Genomic DNA, 21,044 nt, shown 5'->3' on the forward strand with positions numbered 1-21,044 from the left:
AAGTTAGAAGCTGATTGGCTCCCATGGACAGCTGTACCAGATTTTGCACTCTCCAATTTTAGCAAATCAACCTCATTGTGTCATTTTGTGCGAAGCTGGACATGAACTTATTTTAGGTGCTCAAAGCCATGTTAGCTTTTTATATCTTCTCAGGTAAAAGGTTACCGTGTTTGTGAGCACATAAGAAAATGGAATGCATTCTCAAACATTCCAGTCTTTACTAACCACATGACTTTTATCTGTTAAATTTTAGCTCAATTGAACATTAGTTATGAGGGAAATGGGTGTTTCACTTATGTCAGCAATTCCAAGAATTAAAGTGGCTGTAAACCATAAATATACTTTGTAAAGTGTCTGGCCTCAGATGATACACAGAGATGAAACAAATCCTCCTACATAAGGTGTACCTGTTTATCTTCAGCCTGCTCTTCTTTACAGCTTTCTAAAGCACACAATGTACACCGCATTAATGAGCTCCAGAAGGTATGGGGTGGGGGATCCTCCAGATCAGTCAGTGTATCTACAGCAGGTAAAATAAGTATTGAACACGTAACCATTTTTTTAGGTAAATAGATTTCGAAAGGTGCTATTGACAGGATATTTTCGCCACATCAGTAACAACCCATGTAATCCTTACATACAAAGAAAGTTCTGTGTTATAAAAAATAGAATGACACAAGGCAAAAAGTATTGAACACACTAACTGAAATGTCCTTTGTTGGCAATGACAGCTTCAAGACGCCTCCTGTATGGAGAAACGAGTCGCATGCGTTGCTCAGGTGTGATTTTGGCCCATTCTTCCACACAGTCTTCAAGTCTTGAAGGTTCCGTGGGCCTCTTCTATGAACTTTATGATCTTTAGTTCTTTCCATAAATTTTCTATTGGATTCAAGTCAGGTGATTGGCTGGGCCATTCTAGCAACTTTATTTTCTTTCTTTGAAATCAATTAAGATTGTACTTGGCTTTGTGTTTGGGATCATTGTCTTGCTGAAATGTCCACCCTCGTTTCATCTTCATCATCCTGGTGGATGGCAGCAGATTTTTATCAAGAATGTCTTGGTCCATTTTTTCATTCATCCTTCCTTCAACGAAATTAAGTTTTCCAGTACCGTATGCTGAAAAACAGCCCCACACCATGGTGTTCCCACCTCCAAACTTCACTGTTGGTATTGGGGTGTTTTTAGGGTGATGTGACATTTGACCTCCAAACATGGTGTGTATTATGGCATCCAATTCTCCCAGTATTTGAAAGGCTTGTCTAAATGTTGTGCAGTACACTTTAAACAAGCTTCAACATGCTTTTTCTTCAGCAATGGAGTCTTGCGCGGTGAGCGTGCCTACAGACCATGGAGGTAGAGTGCATTACTTATTGTTTTCTTTGAAGCAATTGTACCTGCTGATTCCAGGTCTTTCTGAGCTCTCCACAAGTGGTCCTTAGCTCTTCGAAAACTCTTCTGAAAATTCTTTCCACTCCTCTGTTAGAAATCTTGTGAGGAGCACCTGGTTGTGGCCGGTTTATGGTGAAATTATGTTCTTTCCACTTCAGGATTTTGGCCCCAACAGTGCTCACTGGAACATTCAGAAGTTTAGAAATCCTTCTGTGACCAATGCCATCAGTATGTTTTGCAACAATAAGGTTGTGAAGGTCTTGAGAGAGCTCTTTTACCCATCATGAGATGTTACTTGTGTGACACCTTGGTAACAAGACACCTTTTTATAGGCCATCAGTTGAGACTGAACCAGCTGATATTAATTTGCACTGACATGGGGCAGGATTGCTTTCTAATTACTGATAGATTTCAGCTGGTGTCCTGGCTTTCCATGCGTTTTTGCACCTCCCTTTCTTCATGTGTTCAATACTTTTTCCCTGTGTCATTTCATTTTATTACACATAACTTCATTTCTGTACATATTTGTTTTGGGGTCTATGTATGGATTGCATGGGTTGTTACCGACATGTGGTGAAAATTTCATTACAATAGCACCTTTAGAAACATATATACCTAGAAAATTGGTGACGCGTTCAATACTTATTTTACCCGCTGTATGTGTCTGTACATTCCGTATAGGCAAGCAGATACACGGACAGGAACATTGAACCACCACGGCGCTGTGGTAGTTCATTGAGAACTTCAAGCCGACAGCTGCAAAAGGATGTCGGGGCTTGTAGTTTGTTCACACACAGAGCTGATGATACGGCCGCTGATTTCAAAAAGTGACAGCTAGTACAGGGAACTTCTGCCCTGTATTGCTGTCACAGGGAGGGGGAGGGGGAGTGATCGGGCAGCAGCTGCGACATTGGGAACATGAAACATGTTCCACCTTAAAAACATGTTCTCAAAGGTTATGTTATCCTTTAATTGCCATTACAAGGGATGAACAACATCCCTCGTGATAGCATGGAAAGCGACAGGTACTCTTTACTGAGAGATCTGAGGTCTATTAGATCCCAGATCTCTTTTCTGCCCTCTAAAGCATCTGATAAAAAAGCGATCGGTTTGAACAGATCGTTTACAAGCCATTACCTGCTTGTAAACAAACAACCAAAACCAGAAGTGACAAAATCCTTGTTACTTCCAGTTTCATACACTAGAGATGATCAGGGAATGGAAGTTTCTTCAACTCTATGGTGTGTGTTTAGGAGTGTGTCTATGGGAATGTTTGACCATTCCTCCAGAAGCACATTTGTGAGGTCAGACGAGAAGGCCTGGCTTGAGGTCTTCGTTCAAATTTATCCCAAAGGTGTTCTATCGGGATTAGGTCAGCGAGTCAAGTTCCTCCAGCCCAAAACTCGCTCATCCATGTCTTTATGGATGAAACAAAATGGTAAGGACTAAACACTAACATTTGCACAAAACACGTCTACCTCTTTGTCCCCTGCTCCATCTGTTAACCACTTGTCATATGAAGCTTCAATAAAAAGGATTATTGGAAGTGCAGCCGTCCGGAATCATTTGCTTGATCATGTCTTTATGGACCTTGCTTTTGTTTCAAATCATTTGGTGGAGGGGGGGGATTATGGTGTGGGGTTGTCTTTCAGGGGTTGGGCTTGACCCCTTAGTTCAGGGGTCTTCAAACTGCGGCCCTCCAGTTGTTCAGGAACTTCAATTCCCATCATGCCTGGTCATGTCTGTGAATGTCAGAGTTTTACAATGCCTCATGGAAAGTGTAGTTCTGCAACAGCTGGAGGGCTGCCTTAGTTCCAGTCAAGGGAACTCTTTAGGCTTCAGCATACCAAGACATTTTGGACAATTTCATGCTCCCAACTTTGTGGGAACAGTTTGAGGATGGCCCCTTCCTGTTCCAACATGACTGAGCACCAGTGCACAAAGCAAGGTCCATAAAGACATGGATGAGCAAGTTTGGGGTGGAGGAACTTTACTAGCCTGCACAGAGTCCTGACCTCCACCCGATAACACCTATGGGATGAATTAGAGCGAAGACTGCGAGCCAGGCTTTCTTGTCCAAAATCATTGCCTGACCTCACAAATGCACTTCTGGAAGAATGGTCAAACATTCCCATAGACACACTCCTAAACCTTGTGGACAGCCCTCCCAGAAGAGGTGAAGCTGTTATAGCTGTAAATGGTGGGCCAACTCAATAGTGATCCCTACGGACTAAGACTGGGATGCCATTAAAGTTCATGTGCGGGTAAAGGCAGGAGTCCCAATACTTTTGACAATATAGTGTATGTGTTTGAGCTTTGAGTTGCACACCCTAATGCAACATGCTGTGCACACTCATGAAAAAGACTTAACATAAAATAAATAAAACCGGTTTCCTTTGTTTTCTGCTATAAAATATATCAAATAAAAATGTCAGGACAGTTCTAACACCCCCTTTTTTGGAAAAAGGTGATTTTTTTTGCCACTATTTTTTGGAAATGAATAAACATGATGGTATTGAAGTGGTAAAGGGGTGAGCTTGACCTTTAACGGTCACCCACTGAAGCCAAGTTCAAGTCTTCCATTATTGGTGAGCCAACTGCAAGTGTTTCGTGATTGGGAGGAAAGTTCCCCAGGGGATCAAATTACAGTGCGCTAAAATGGCAACGTGTGCAATGGCTAGATGCTATGGATAAACTCAAGGATATTTCCAATCTACTCAATGGTGATGTATATCATTTTATATAACAAAATGTTACAAGTGTCTTAGGAGTTATCATCAATTTATCATGGCTGAATTGAAAAATTTAAAATAACTCGGCTCACCTTCTCTGGCTGATTGGCATAAGCAGAGAGACCCGGCTTTACCGACTCAAAGATTTCTCCATCCAGCTCCAGAGGAGAACCTGAATAATGGAGAGAAATTAGACCAGCAGATCAGTTATGAGCACAAATCCAATGCAAATTATGTTCTGAGCAGCAATAAACGTGGAGTCATACAACACCGCCCGGAAGCTTTAAAGTGGTTGTAAACCTCAGACATGAAATATGAACAAAGCCTAGCCCTCTATAGTGTGTACTTGTCTCATTCCAGAGTACTAAGTGTCATTTCTGTCTTCTGATTCCTTACTCTGCTATCAGCATAAGTCACCTCTGACAAATATACTTTGGAATTTAAGTAAGTTATTAAATAACAGCCATAGCGGTAGATCCAGGCATCAAAGATTAATTTTTTCAAAAAAATTTTCCTGACACCAAGAAAAAAAGGTGACAGGGGAGGGACCTCTAGCACAGAGCAGGTTATTGACAACAAGCTTTTTTTCCGGTGTGCTGTGTGAAGGGGGTGTGTCCCTTCCCTCCAATCAGCTCTCAGAACTCTCCTTACTGAGATCTGCTGTGTATAACTTCAGCTCTCCACTCCTTTTTTTTTCCTGACAGCTCAGACAAGCTTTATAATTTCTGGACTTTGAACAGATGTGGAGAACAGAGGACTGTAGATAAACAGGTACAACATATATAGGAGGATTTGTTTCATCTCTGTATCACCTGAGGCCAGTCACTTCACTGTATACATGTAAGCATTTAGATCCGCTTTAAAGTGATAATATAGGAAAGTTTTTTTTTTTTTGTTTTTTTTTTAAATAACAGACATGTTATACTTACCTGCTCTGTGTAATGGTCCTCTTTTCGGGTCCCCTGCCGGCACTCCTGGCCCTTACCTCCTGCCAAGTGCCGCCAGAGAAAACAGTTTGCTGTGGGGACACCCATGCAGGATCGCTCTTGAACCACTGCTTTGCATGTCCATTCTGACACAGAGCGGTGGCTCGGCCCACCCCTTCTCTATTCTTATTGGCTCACTGGCTGCAATTGACAGCAACAGGAGCCATTGGCTCCCACTGCTGTCTCAGCAAATGACGAAGGAGAGTCCCCGGAGAGCTGAGGCTCTCGTGCAGATTACTGTATCACGATGGGGCTCAGGCAAGTATTATTTTTTTACCTTCATGCATAGAATGCCTTTAGATCCACCTTAATAGAGAGGTATAGACATATGACCACCATGGAAAGGCAAGAAGAAAGCTCAGTAACTAATAAACCAAATATGGTACAGAGATTTGAAATGTCATAGTGGGCACACACATCTTTACATTTATGAATTTCCAGGGAGCAGTACATCTTTACATTCATGATATGCCAGGATGGGTAAATCTAAAGTTTATAAACAGCCAGGGCTGGCACAGCTTATTATCACATATCAGCATCTAAAAAAAAAACTGAGCCTCCACTTGGTTGCTGATGTTGATCTGCCACTACACATCATTACTGACAGAACAAAATACCTGATGCCCTTATGAGTTAACCAGGGATGATTCATAAAATGATTTACAATGTAACCATGAAATATTTGTGTGTTGATGGTCCCACCACCATGAAATATCTGTGTGTTTATGGTCTACCATTAAAATATGTATGTGTTGATGGCCACCACCATGAAATATCTGTGTGTTGATGGTCCCACCACCATAAAATTTCTGTGTGTTGATGGTTCCGCCACTATGAAATTTCTGTGTGTTGATGGTCTACCACCATGAAATTTCAGTGTTTTGATGGTCTACCACTATGAAATATTTGTGTGTTGATGATCCACCACCATGGAAAATCTGTGTGTTAATGGTCCCACCACTATGAAATATCTGTGTGTTGATGGTCCACCACCACCACAAAATATCTATGTGTTAATGGTCCCACCACTATGAAATATCTGTGTGTTGATGGTCCACCACCACCACAAAATATCTATGTGTTAATGGTCCCACCACTATGAAATATCTGTGTGTTGATGGTCTACCATTAAATATATGTGTGTTGATGGTCCCACCACCATGAAATATCTGTGTGTTGATGGTCCACTGCAACGATATATCTATGTCTTGATGGTCCTCCACCATGAAATATCTGTGTGTTGATGGTCCACCACCACCACAAAATATATATGTGTTGATGGTCCCAACACCATCAAATTTCTGTGTGTTGATGGTCCCACCACTATGATAAATCTCTGTGTTGATGGTCTACCATTAAATATATGTGTTTATGGTCCACCACCACCACAATATATCTATGTCTTGATGGTCCACCACCATGAAATATTTGTGTGTTGATGGTCCAACCGCCATATAATTTTTGTGTGTTGAAGGCTCACTACCAGCACCATGAAATATCAGTATGTTGAAGGCCTAATGCCAAGGTAACATTTTACACTGAGTGGTTTCCTCTAAACTCATGGAGTGTTGAGGGCTGTACTCCCACCATGGACAACAAGAGAACCTTAAACATTCCATGCGCTCACCTGCAGCTCTTTGGTGAAAGGTGTAGATGTGAATTCGAGTCCCAGTACTGCCGGCATCAAAAACGATGCCATAAATGGTGTTATTCTTGGAGCTTATTGCTGATGGTAAAACAGACCTCAGATCAGGGGCAGGATCCGTATCAGATGAGCAGAAGCCAAGAAAAAGGGTCAAACACAACACAGAAATGGGGATCCAGGAGCCCATGCTTTCAGGTAGTTACCAGTCCTACAAGAATAAGGCATGAAGTGAGAGGGCTATGGGAGAAGAAGCAAACTGAATAGGAGAAAGAGTCTCCAACCAGATAAAGAGACTAGAAAAGAATAAAAAGATTAATTATTTTCATAAGATCACCAAAAATTATTGAGCAAACATGGAGCCTTTTGATTATTAGGAACCAGTATAGGAACATTACTATCTCATATAAGATAAATTGTGCATTTACTGCGTCTACCCCATCTACTTACAGTGTGGAAAATAATGATTTGATCCCCTACAGATTTTGTATGTTTGCCCACTGACAAAGAAACGAAGGGTCTACAATTTTAATCATAGGTGTATTTTAAATGATAGAGACAGAATGTCAACCAAAAAAATCCAGAAAAAAAAAAAAACACATAATACAAATGTTATAAATTGAGTTGCAGTTCAGTGAGTAAAATAAGTATTTGAACCCCTACCAACCAACAATAACTCTGGCTACAGAAAGTGTGGTACACAGATTAATCCTGTCAGTTTAAGAAGGTGCTCCTAACGACAACTCGTTATGTGTATAAAAGTCACCTGTCCACAGAATCTCTTTCTTCCATTCAAACCTCACCATCATGGGCAGGACAAAAGAGCTGTCACAGGACATTAGGGACAAGAATGTAGACCTGCACAAAGCTGGAATGGGCTACAAGACCATCAGCAAGAAGCTTGGTGAGAAGGAGACAACTGTTGGAGTGATTCTTCACAAATGGAAGAAATACAAAATAGCCATCAATCACCCTTGGTCTGGAGCTCCATGCAAGGTTTTTCCTCATGGGGTAAGGATGATCATGAAAAAAGTGAGGGATGACCCCAGAACTACACGGAAAGAGCTTGTGAATGTTCTCAAGGCATTTGGGACCAGTCACCAAAACAAACCATTGGTAACACAATACTCCGCCATGGATTGAAATACTGCATGCCCGCATGGTCCCCCTCCTTATGAAGGCACATGTACAGGCCCGTCTGAAGTTTGCCAACGAACATTCAAATGATTTAGAAAAGGATTGGGAGAAAGTGCTGTGGTCAGATGAAACCAAAATTGAGCTCTTTGGCATTAACTTGTCGTATTTGGAGGAAGAAAAATGCTGACTATGACCCTAAGAACACCATCGCTACAGTCAAGTATAGAGGTGGAAACATGATGCTTGGGGGCTGTTTCTCTGCTAATGGTACAGGCCAGCTTTGCCGCATTGAGGGGCCAATGGACAGGGCCATGTATTGTAGAATCTTGGTTGAGAACCTTCTTCCCTCAGCCAAAACACTGAAGATTGGTCATGGATGGGCCTGCCAGCATGACAATGACTCAAAACATACCGCCAAGGCAAGAAAGAAGTGGGTCAAGAAGAAGCACCTTAAGGTCATGAAGTGGCCTAGTCAGTCTCCACACCTTAATCCTTTAGAAAATTTATAGAGGGAGCTGAAACTTCAAGTTGCCAAGAGACAGCCAAGAAACCTTATACATTTAGAGATCTATAAAGAAGAGTGGACCAAAATTGCTCCTGAGATGTGTGCCTACCTGGTAGCCAACTACAAGAAACGTCTTACCTCTGTGCTTCCCAAGGGTTTCTCCACCAAGTACTAAGTCATGTTTTGCTTGGGGAACAAATACTTATTTTACTCACTGAACTGCAACTCAATTTATAACATTTGTATCGTGTGTTTTTTTCTGGATATTTGGTTGTTATTCTGTCTCTATCATTTAAAATACACCTATAATAAAAACTATAGACCCTTCATTTCTTTGTTAGTGGGGAAACTTACAAATATTGCAGGGGATCCAATAATTATGTTCCCCACTGTATACTGTGTCATTACAGTATACAAGCGGTATTAAACGTCAAACCAAAAATGTAATATATTACAGCTTACCAAACATTAGATGTAGTGGCTGCATTCGTTTTCTTTAATTTGGCTTTTTCCCTCTGTTTTCACCTGGTGATCTGCCCAGTAACACCCCTCCTGTATTACTGAGACACAGTCCTGGAGGAATGAGAACAGGAGGCACAGCGGACAGCAGCATTGTCAGTTTGGGAGGAGGGGAGGGAGTGTTAGATGTATTAGCAGATTTTAAAACAGTAAGTAATTGAAGCCAAACTCCAACGAATACTTTATATATATTGACCGGATTGTCTCATCCATAAGTAGACACATTCACTTGGAGAGCTTGAGCTTTTGAAAAACAGACTTGCTGGCTGGATCACCAGATGAAAATAGAAGAAAGAAAGCCTAAAAAAAATAAATGAATGCAGCCATCACATCTAAGAATTGGTAAGCTGCAATATATTAAATGCTTGCTATTGGGTTTATTACTGCTTTAAAGAATACCTCCAAGTAACATAATAAATAGGACAAGGGCACAACTGGCATTCATTTTCAACAAAGGTTTTCTGGATCTCCTTTCCTAGTTCTTTCATTATATTTACAACAGCATTTTATCAAATTTATTAAAAGAATAAAAATGCACTTACAAGATGCATAATCATAAACAGCGTGTAGATCAAACAACCAGCATGTCCGAGCTTCCACACGGCTTGGGGAATGAAGTCACGTGTGAGGCCCTTCCCAACACGTTTCTCCATAAAGCGTCACCTGGGGAACCAAGGCTTGGTTCCCCAAACAACGTTTATTACCAAGAAACGAGTTGAGTGGGGACTCACGCGTGACGTCATTCCACAAGCTGGGTGGAATTTCAGACGTGCTGGCTGTGGGCCTCCTCTCGTATTACCAACCAATAAAATAAAAAAAACACCACATACAATCCCATATACACGCTCCTATACCCACAGTTGATCCAGAGGAAGGCGGAAAACCCCAGCAAAGCATGATCCAATTTGCTACAGCAGGGGGAAAAAATTCCTTCCTGATCCCACGAGAGGCAATCGGATATTCCCTGGATCAACTTGTACATTTAGGAAAGAATCCAGGACTTTAAAGCAATCTACTGAGCTGGCCAGGACCAGGTCTGGAGGGAGTATATTCCACATTTTCACAGTTCTTACTGCGAAGAAACCTTTCCGTATTTGGAGATGAAATCTCTTTTCCTCCAGAAATAAAGAGTGCCCCCGTGTCCTCTGTGAGGACCTTAAAGTGAATAACTCAACACCAAGTTCACTATATGGACCCCTTAGGTATTTGTACATGTTTGGAGAGTCCTAATATCTTGGATCGTGGCATATTTGGCTGCACAGAAGCAAGGCGTTTTAGGATGTCCTTGCAAGACCAGAATATCTGGTAAGGAGCTCTGTTAACTATTTGTGGTGAAGAGGCTTTGGGAACACTTTCTTGTAGTGGTGCATTTCTAATTTCCCACATTAAAGCTACTTTCACACTAAGGCGATTTACAGGCGCTACAGCGCTAAAAATAGCGACTGTAAAGAGCCTCTCCTGTCTCCCCAGTGTGAAAGCCCGACGGTAAAGGGACGCTAAAAATAGCGCCGCTTTACCACCGATGCCCGCCCACCCCAGTGTGAAAGTAGCCCAAGAGAGAAGATTATGGAGGATGATGAACGGAGCACTACTTTTTTGCACTTTAATAATTTATTTGCTGTTAATGCACTTCTTTGTTTAATTTATTTTCTATGAAATTAATTTATCATACTTTGATATGTAGTCTTTTTTTTTTCTTTTTTTTTTTTTACTGCGTACTCGAATATTTGTTTTTTTATTTTGTAGTGTAATGTAACAAGAACTGAAATTGAAGGTCCAGACACAAATTTATTCCATTAAAAGTCAGGGGTACAATCCAAAAAAGTAACCAACGTGTTTCAGGGGTCCAAGCATCAGGGTTTTCCCAGTGTGAATTAGAAGCACAGGCCTTATCAGCAGCTTGTTTGGCTGCCACTCTAGGATCAGACTTTGTCCAGCTCCACTTGGCACTGAGTATTGGTCTCTCTGGCTGTCCCTTGCCATGTGTCCCTCACCCCCAGCTCTCCAAGCAGACATGGCCTCTGCCAGGCGGCAGCTTCTCAAATAATGATTGTCAAGCAGCACTGCCCCCCACCACCAAAAAGGGGGTCATCAAATGCTTGATGGGCTTCAGGATAACCGAGGTGAGATCGCATCAACTGCTCTGCACATTCTGATGGTATTGATGGCAGTGTGCAGCCTTTAACAGGAATAAGCATTCTTAGAAGTAGAGTTCCTCAAGTGCTGGAGAGCAAATACATTGCAGCTAAGGAAATACCTGCCAGCAATTTTTCATTACCACCCTGCAGATACTCACGAATGAGATGTCCTCAGAGCATAGACACAAAATGCTAATTGTATGATCTGGAGGATCAAGTGATGTTCTCATATTTGTGGATCCCACTCATGGTTGCTGATCGACTGCACTGTAAGCAAATGTTACCGCTGTTGCTGTTGGCTTTACCTCTCCTTTTTTCCATGTTAACTAAAACATGGACATTCTGCTTAGCTGAGCATTCATTACAATGAGCCAGCTGGCTCCAGAGAGTGGTAAGATCATGCCTTCACCCTAAGGGCTCATGTACACAGAGACTATGTTGACCGCCATAGGAAAACACAAAACGTGGCAAAAACTTTCCATCTTAAACAAGATTCTTCCACGTTCAGGAGAAGAAGGTTGAGGGAGGTTGAACCTCCCCTAACCGCAGCACCTTCTAAACTCATGTACATGGACACACAGGCTTTTATGGAGTTGCATTAAGGAGCTTTGGCAAAAAAAAAACGCCAAAAGCTCCTAAAACCAAAATGAGAAGGCGTAGTGTACATGAGCCCTAAGGGCCATGTCACATTAATGATTCTGACACTGGTGGAAACTTGCCAGCATCAGCAGGCTAAAAAAGATCACTCACGTGCTCCTTTGGCATCCCTGAAATGTTGCAGAAACTTGCACACCAGCAAGGAAGCAGCTCACAAATGACAGCTCACAGGTTTAGCTAGTAAGAGAGGTACATTTTAGGAGCAAGTGAGCGTTTTCTCTGCTTTCCCAGAGATCATGTCACTGGCGACTAGTTGCTAACAACAGGGTTACTAGAGCGAGAAGGCCCCAAGATGATTAGACAGCATACCGGGAGTGACCAGCCTTGACCCATTACCTACCCTCCTTCAGAGGTCTGGGACTCCCTTCTTCTTTACCTGACCAATGTGTAGATCTGGTATACAGACAGTGCAGTCCTTTTTCTCCAATGTAAAGAAGACTGTTCACACTTGCAATTTTAACTGCAATAAACAGGTTATTCTAGAGCAGGGAAGAATCCCTGCTAAGACTCATTGGGTTGCCTTTGGGTACACTAAAGTAACAGATAACCTTTGCAGGCTATCCTCGCAAGCAGCAGGGTAGGCTGTAAGGGGCCCTGTCTGATAGGCTGTATAGGGCCCCATGATTTCTAATGGCAGTCCTTCCTTCACCTGTCACAATGTACAATACACTACACCCCTCACCTGTCACAGTGTACAATACACTACACCCCTCACCTGTCACAATGTACAATACACTACACTCCCTCACCTGTCACAATGTACAATACACTACACTCCCTCACCTGTCTCAGTGTACAATACACTACACCCCTCACCTGTCACAATATACAATACACTACACCCCTCACCTGTCACAGTGTACAATACACTACACCCCCTCACCTGTCACAGTGTACAATACACTACACCCCTCACCTGTCACAATGTACAATACACTACACCCCTCACCTGTCACAGCGTACAATACACTACACCCCCTCACCTGTCACAATGTACAATACACTACACCCCCTCACCTGTCACAATGTACAATACACTACACCCCTCACCTGTCACAGTGTACAATACACTACACCCCTCACCTGTCAATGCGTACAATACACTACACCCCTCACATAGTACAATACACTACACCCCTCACATAGTACAATACACTACACCCCTCACAGTGAACAACACCCCTCACCTGTCACAGTGTAGAAAACACTACACCCATCACCTGTCACAGCGTACAATACACTACACCCCTCACCTGTCACAGTGTAGAAAACACTACACCCATCACAGCGTACAATACACTACACCCCTCACCTGTCACAGTGAACAATACACTACACCCCTCACCTGTCACAGCGTACAATACACTACACCCTCACAGTGAACAATACACTACACCTCTCACCTGTCACAGTGTACAATACACTACACCCCTCACCTGTCACAGTGTACAATACACTACACCCCTCACCTGTCACAGTGTACAATACACTACATCCCTCACAGTACAATACACTACACCCCTCACCTGTCACAGTGTACAATACACTACACCCTCACCTGCCACAGTGTACAATACACTACACCCCTCACCTGTCACAGTGTACAATACACTACACCCCTCACCTGTCACAGTGTACAATACACTACACCCCTCACCTGTCACAGTGTACAATACACTACACCCCTCACCTGTCACAGTGTACAATACACTACACCCCTCACCTGTCACAGTGTACAATACACTACACCCCTCACCTGTCACTGTGTACAATACACTACACCCCTCACCTGTCACTTCGTACAATACACTACACCCCTCACCTGTCACTGCGTACAATACACTACACCCCTCACCTGTCACAGCGTACAATACACTACACCCCTCACCTGTCACAGCGTACAATACACTACACCCCTCACCTGTCACAGCGTACAATACACTACACCCCTCACCTGTCACTGCGTACAATACACTACACCCCTCACCTGTCACAGCGTACAATACACTACACCCCTCACCTGTCACAGCGTACAATACACTACACCCCTCACCTGTCACAGCGTACAATACACTACACCCCTCACCTGTCACAGCGTACAATACACTACACCCCTCACCTGTCACAGCGTACAATACACTACACCCCTCACCTGTCACAGCGTACAATACACTACACCCCTCACCTGTCACAGCGTACAATACACTACACCCCTCACCTGTCACAGCGTACAATACATTACACCCCTCACCTGTCACAGTGTACAATACACTACACCCCTCACCTGTCACTGTGTACAATACACTACACCCCTCACCTGTCACAGCGTACAATACACTACACCCCTCACCTGTCACAGTGTACAACACACTACACCCCTCACCTGTCACAGTGTACAATACACTACACCCCTCACCTGTCACAGCGTACAATACACTACACCCCTCACCTGTCACAGCGTACAATACACTACACCCCTCACCTGTCACAGCGTACAATACACTACACCCCTCACCTGTCACAGTATAGAAAACACTACACCCATCACAGCATACAATACACTACACCCCTCACCTGTCACAGTGAACAATACACTACACCCCTCACCTGTCACAGTATAGAAAACACTACACCCATCACAGCGTACAATACACTACACCCCTCACCTGTCACAGCGTACAATACACTACACCCTCACAGTGAACAATACACTACACCCCTCACCTGTCACAGCGTACCATACACTACATCCCTCACCTGTCACAGCGTACAATACACTACACCCCTCACCTGTCACAGCGTACAATACACTACACCCCTCACCTGTCACAGCGTACAATACACTACACCCCTCACCTGTCACAGCGTACAATACACTACACCCCTCACCTGTCACAGCGTACAATACACTACACCCCTCACAGCGTACAATACACTACACCCCTCACCTGTCACAGCCTACAATACACTACACCCCTCACCTGTCACAGCGTACAATACACTACACCCCTCACCTGTCACAGCGTACAATACACTACACCCCTCACCTGTCACAGTATAGAAAACACTACACCCATCACAGCGTACAATACACTACACCCCTCACCTGTCACAGCGTACTATACACTACATCCCTCACCTGTCACAGCGTACAATACACTACACCCCTCACCTGTCACAGCGTACAATACACTACACCCCTCACCTGTCACAGCGTACAATACACTACACCCCTCACCTGTCACAGCATACAATACACTACACCCCTCACCTGTCACAGCATACAATACACTACACCCCTCACCTGTCACAGTGTAGAAAACACTACACCCATCACAGCGTACAATACACTACACCCCTCACCTGTCACAGTGAACAATACACTACACCCCTCACCTGTCACAGCGTACAATACACTACACCCTCACAGTGAACAATACACTACACCTCTCACCTGTCACAGTGTACAATACACTACACCCCTCACCTGTCACAGCGTACAATACACTACACCCCTCACCTGTCACAGTGTAGAAAACACTACACCCATCACAGCGTACAATACACTACACCCCTCACCTGTCACAGTGAACAATACACTACACCCCTCACCTGTCACAGCGTACAATACACTACACCCTCACAGTGAACAATACACTACACCTCTCACCTGTCACAGCGTACAATACACTACACCCCTCACCTGTCACAGCGTACAATACACTACACCCCTCACCTGTCACAGCGTACAATACACTACACCTCTCACCTGTCACAGCGTACAATACACTACACCCCTCACCTGTCACAGCGTACAATACACTACACCCCTCACCTGTCACAGTGTACAATACACTACACCCCTCACCTGTCACTGTGTACAATACACTACACCCCTCATCTGTCACAGTGTACAATACACTACACCCCTCACCTGTCACAGTGTACAATACACTACACCCCTCACCTGTCACAATGTACAATACACTACACCCCTCACCTGTCACTGTGTACAATACACTACACCCCTCACCTGTCACAGCGTACAATACACTACACCCCTCACCTGTCACAGTATAGAAAACACTACACCCATCACAGCGTACAATACACTACACCCCTCACCTGTCACAGCGTACAATACACTACACCCTCACAGTGAACAATACACTACACCCCTCACCTGTCACAGCGTACCATACACTACATCCCTCACCTGTCACAGCGTACAATACACTACACCCCTCACCTGTCACAGCGTACAATACACTACACCTCTCACCTGTCACAGCGTACAATACACTACACCTCTCACCTGTCACAGCGTACAATACACTACACCCCTCACCTGTCACAGCATACAATACACTACACCCCTCACCTGTCACAGCATACAATACACTACACCCCTCACCTGTCACAGTGTAGAAAACACTACACCCATCACAGCGTACAATACACTACACCCCTCACCTGTCACAGTGAACAATACACTACACCCCTCACCTGTCACAGCGTACAATACACTACACCCCTCACCTGTCACTGCGTACAATACACTACACCCCTCACCTGTCACAGCGTACAATACACTACACCCCTCACCTGTCACAGTGTACAATACACTACATCCCTCACAGTACAATACACTACACCCCTCACCTGTCACAGTGTACAATACACTACACCCTCACCTGCCACAGTGTACAATACACTACACCCCTCACCTGTCACAGTGTACAATACACTACACCCCTCACCTGTCACAGTGTACAATACACTACACCCCTCACCTGTCACAGTGTACAATACACTACACCCCTCACCTGTCACAGTGTACAATACACTACACCCCTCACCTGTCACAGTGTACAATACACTACACCCCTCACCTGTCACTGTGTACAATACACTACACCCCTCACCTGTCACTTCGTACAATACACTACACCCCTCACCTGTCACTGCGTACAATACACTACACCCCTCACCTGTCACAGCGTACAATACACTACACCCCTCACCTGTCACAGCGTACAATACACTACACCCCTCACCTGTCACAGCGTACAATACACTACACCCCTCACCTGTCACTGCGTACAATACACTACACCCCTCACCTGTCACAGCGTACAATACACTACACCCCTCACCTGTCACAGCGTACAATACACTACACCCCTCACCTGTCACAGCGTACAATACACTACACCCCTCACCTGTCACAGCGTACAATACACTACACCCCTCACCTGTCACAGCGTACAATACACTACACCCCTCACCTGTCACAGCGTACAATACACTACACCCCTCACCTGTCACAGCGTACAATACACTACACCCCTCACCTGTCACAGCGTACAATACATTACACCCCTCACCTGTCACAGTGTACAATACACTACACCCCTCACCTGTCACTGTGTACAATACACTACACCCCTCACCTGTCACAGCGTACAATACACTACACCCCTCACCTGTCACAGTGTACAACACACTACACCCCTCACCTGTCACAGTGTACAATACACTACACCCCTCACCTGTCACAGCGTACAATACACTACACCCCTCACCTGTCACAGCGTACAATACACTACACCCCTCACCTGTCACAGCGTACAATACACTACACCCCTCACCTGTCACAGTATAGAAAACACTACACCCATCACAGCATACAATACACTACACCCCTCACCTGTCACAGTGAACAATACACTACACCCCTCACCTGTCACAGTATAGAAAACACTACACCCATCACAGCGTACAATACACTACACCCCTCACCTGTCACAGCGTACAATACACTACACCCTCACAGTGAACAATACACTACACCCCTCACCTGTCACAGCGTACCATACACTACATCCCTCACCTGTCACAGCGTACAATACACTACACCCCTCACCTGTCACAGCGTACAATACACTACACCCCTCACCTGTCACAGCGTACAATACACTACACCCCTCACCTGTCACAGCGTACAATACACTACACCCCTCACCTGTCACAGCGTACAATACACTACACCCCTCACAGCGTACAATACACTACACCCCTCACCTGTCACAGCCTACAATACACTACACCCCTCACCTGTCACAGCGTACAATACACTACACCCCTCACCTGTCACAGCGTACAATACACTACACCCCTCACCTGTCACAGTATAGAAAACACTACACCCATCACAGCGTACAATACACTACACCCCTCACCTGTCACAGCGTACTATACACTACATCCCTCACCTGTCACAGCGTACAATACACTACACCCCTCACCTGTCACAGCGTACAATACACTACACCCCTCACCTGTCACAGCGTACAATACACTACACCCCTCACCTGTCACAGCATACAATACACTACACCCCTCACCTGTCACAGCATACAATACACTACACCCCTCACCTGTCACAGTGTAGAAAACACTACACCCATCACAGCGTACAATACACTACACCCCTCACCTGTCACAGTGAACAATACACTACACCCCTCACCTGTCACAGCGTACAATACACTACACCCTCACAGTGAACAATACACTACACCTCTCACCTGTCACAGTGTACAATACACTACACCCCTCACCTGTCACAGCGTACAATACACTACACCCCTCACCTGTCACAGTGTAGAAAACACTACACCCATCACAGCGTACAATACACTACACCCCTCACCTGTCACAGTGAACAATACACTACACCCCTCACCTGTCACAGCGTACAATACACTACACCCTCACAGTGAACAATACACTACACCTCTCACCTGTCACAGCGTACAATACACTACACCCCTCACCTGTCACAGCGTACAATACACTACACCCCTCACCTGTCACAGCGTACAATACACTACACCTCTCACCTGTCACAGCGTACAATACACTACACCCCTCACCTGTCACAGCGTACAATACACTACACCCCTCACCTGTCACAGTGTACAATACACTACACCCCTCACCTGTCACTGTGTACAATACACTACACCCCTCATCTGTCACAGTGTACAATACACTACACCCCTCACCTGTCACAGTGTACAATACACTACACCCCTCACCTGTCACAATGTACAATACACTACACCCCTCACCTGTCACTGTGTACAATACACTACACCCCTCACCTGTCACAGCGTACAATACACTACACCCCTCACCTGTCACAGTATAGAAAACACTACACCCATCACAGCGTACAATACACTACACCCCTCACCTGTCACAGCGTACAATACACTACACCCTCACAGTGAACAATACACTACACCCCTCACCTGTCACAGCGTACCATACACTACATCCCTCACCTGTCACAGCGTACAATACACTACACCCCTCACCTGTCACAGCGTACAATACACTACACCTCTCACCTGTCACAGCGTACAATACACTACACCTCTCACCTGTCACAGCGTACAATACACTACACCCCTCACCTGTCACAGCATACAATACACTACACCCCTCACCTGTCACAGCATACAATACACTACACCCCTCACCTGTCACAGTGTAGAAAACACTACACCCATCACAGCGTACAATACACTACACCCCTCACCTGTCACAGTGAACAATACACCCCTCACCTGTCACAGCGTACAATACACTACACCCTCACAGTGAACAATACACTACACCTCTCACCTGTCACAGTGTACAATACACTACACCCCTCACCTGTCACAGCGTACAATACACTACACCCCTCACCTGTCACAGTGTAGAAAACACTACACCCATCACAGCGTACAATACACTACACCCCTCACCTGTCACAGTGAACAATACACTACACCCCTCACCTGTCACAGCGTACAATACACTACACCCTCACAGTGAACAATACACTACACCTCTCACCTGTCACAGTGTACAATACACTACACCCCTCACCTGTCACAGCGTACAATACACTACACCCCTCACCTGTCACAGCGTACAATACACTACACCCCTCACCTGTCACAGCGTACAATACACTACACCCCTCACCTGTCACAGCGTACAATACACTACACCCCTCACCTGTCACAGCGTACAATACACTACACCCCTCACCTGTCACAGCGTACAATACACTACACCCCTCACCTGTCACAGCGTACAATACACTACACCCCTCACCTGTCACTGTGTACAATACACTACACCCCTCATCTGTCACAGTGTACAATACACTACACCCCTCACCTGTCACAGTGTACAATACACTACACCCCTCACCTGTCACAATGTACAATACACTACACCCCTCACCTGTCACTGTGTACAATACACTACACCCCTCACCTGTCACAGCGTACAATACACTACACCCCTCACCTGTCACAGCGTACAATACACACCTCACCTGTCACAGCGTACAATACACTACACCCCTCACCTGTCACAGCGTACAATACACTACACCCCTCACCTGTCACAGTATAGAAAACACTACACCCATCACAGCGTACAATACACTACACCCCTCACCTGTCACAGTGAACAATACACTACACCCCTCACCTGTCACAGTATAGAAAACACTACACCCATCACAGCGTACAATACACTACACCCCTCACCTGTCACAGCGTACAATACACTACACCCTCACAGTGAACAATACACTACACCCCTCACCTGTCACAGCGTACCATACACTACATCCCTCACCTGTCACAGCGTACAATACACTACACCCCTCACCTGTCACAGCGTACAATACACTACACCCCTCACCTGTCACAGCGTACAATACACTACACCCCTCACCTGTCACAGCGTACAATACACTACACCCCTCACCTGTCACAGCGTACAATACACTACACCCCTCACCTGTCACAGTATAGAAAACACTACACCCATCACAGCGTACAATACACTACACCCCTCACCTGTCACAGCGTACAATACACTACACCCTCACAGTGAACAATACACTACACCCCTCACCTGTCACAGCGTACCATACACTACATCCCTCACCTGTCACAGCGTACAATACACTACACCCCTCACCTGTCACAGCGTACAATACACTACACCCCTCACCTGTCACAGCGTACAATACACTACACCCCTCACCTGTCACAGCGTACAATACACTACACCCCTCACCTGTCACAGCGTACAATACACTACACCCATCACTGTGTACAATACACTACACCCCTCACTTGTCACAGCGTACAATACACTACACCCCTCACCTGTCACAGTGTACAATACACTACATCCCTCACAGCGTACAATACACTACACCCTCACAGTGAACAATACACTACACCTCTCACCTGTCAC

The 21,044-nt window shown here is 44.9% G+C and overlaps 1 protein-coding gene across 2 annotated transcripts in view; it reads right to left on the bottom strand.

The window, feature by feature from the left end:
• ENTPD5 (ectonucleoside triphosphate diphosphohydrolase 5 (inactive)) overlaps positions 1-21,044 on the bottom strand; it is a 70,885-nt gene that overhangs the window by 35,486 nt on the left and 14,355 nt on the right. For both annotated transcript variants that reach the window (XM_073608843.1, XM_073608842.1), the window contains 2 exons: positions 6,735-6,960; positions 4,214-4,293 (listed from right to left, as the gene is read on the bottom strand). In XM_073608843.1, coding sequence (XP_073464944.1) covers positions 4,214-4,293; positions 6,735-6,939 — 285 coding nt within the window. In that variant the 5' untranslated portion in view covers positions 6,940-6,960. The remainder of the gene's footprint in view (positions 1-4,213; positions 4,294-6,734; positions 6,961-21,044) is intronic.

The sequence above is a fragment of the Aquarana catesbeiana genome, linkage group LG13 (assembly GCF_042186555.1).
Source record: "Aquarana catesbeiana isolate 2022-GZ linkage group LG13, ASM4218655v1, whole genome shotgun sequence".
Taxonomy (NCBI): domain Eukaryota; kingdom Metazoa; phylum Chordata; class Amphibia; order Anura; family Ranidae; genus Aquarana; species Aquarana catesbeiana.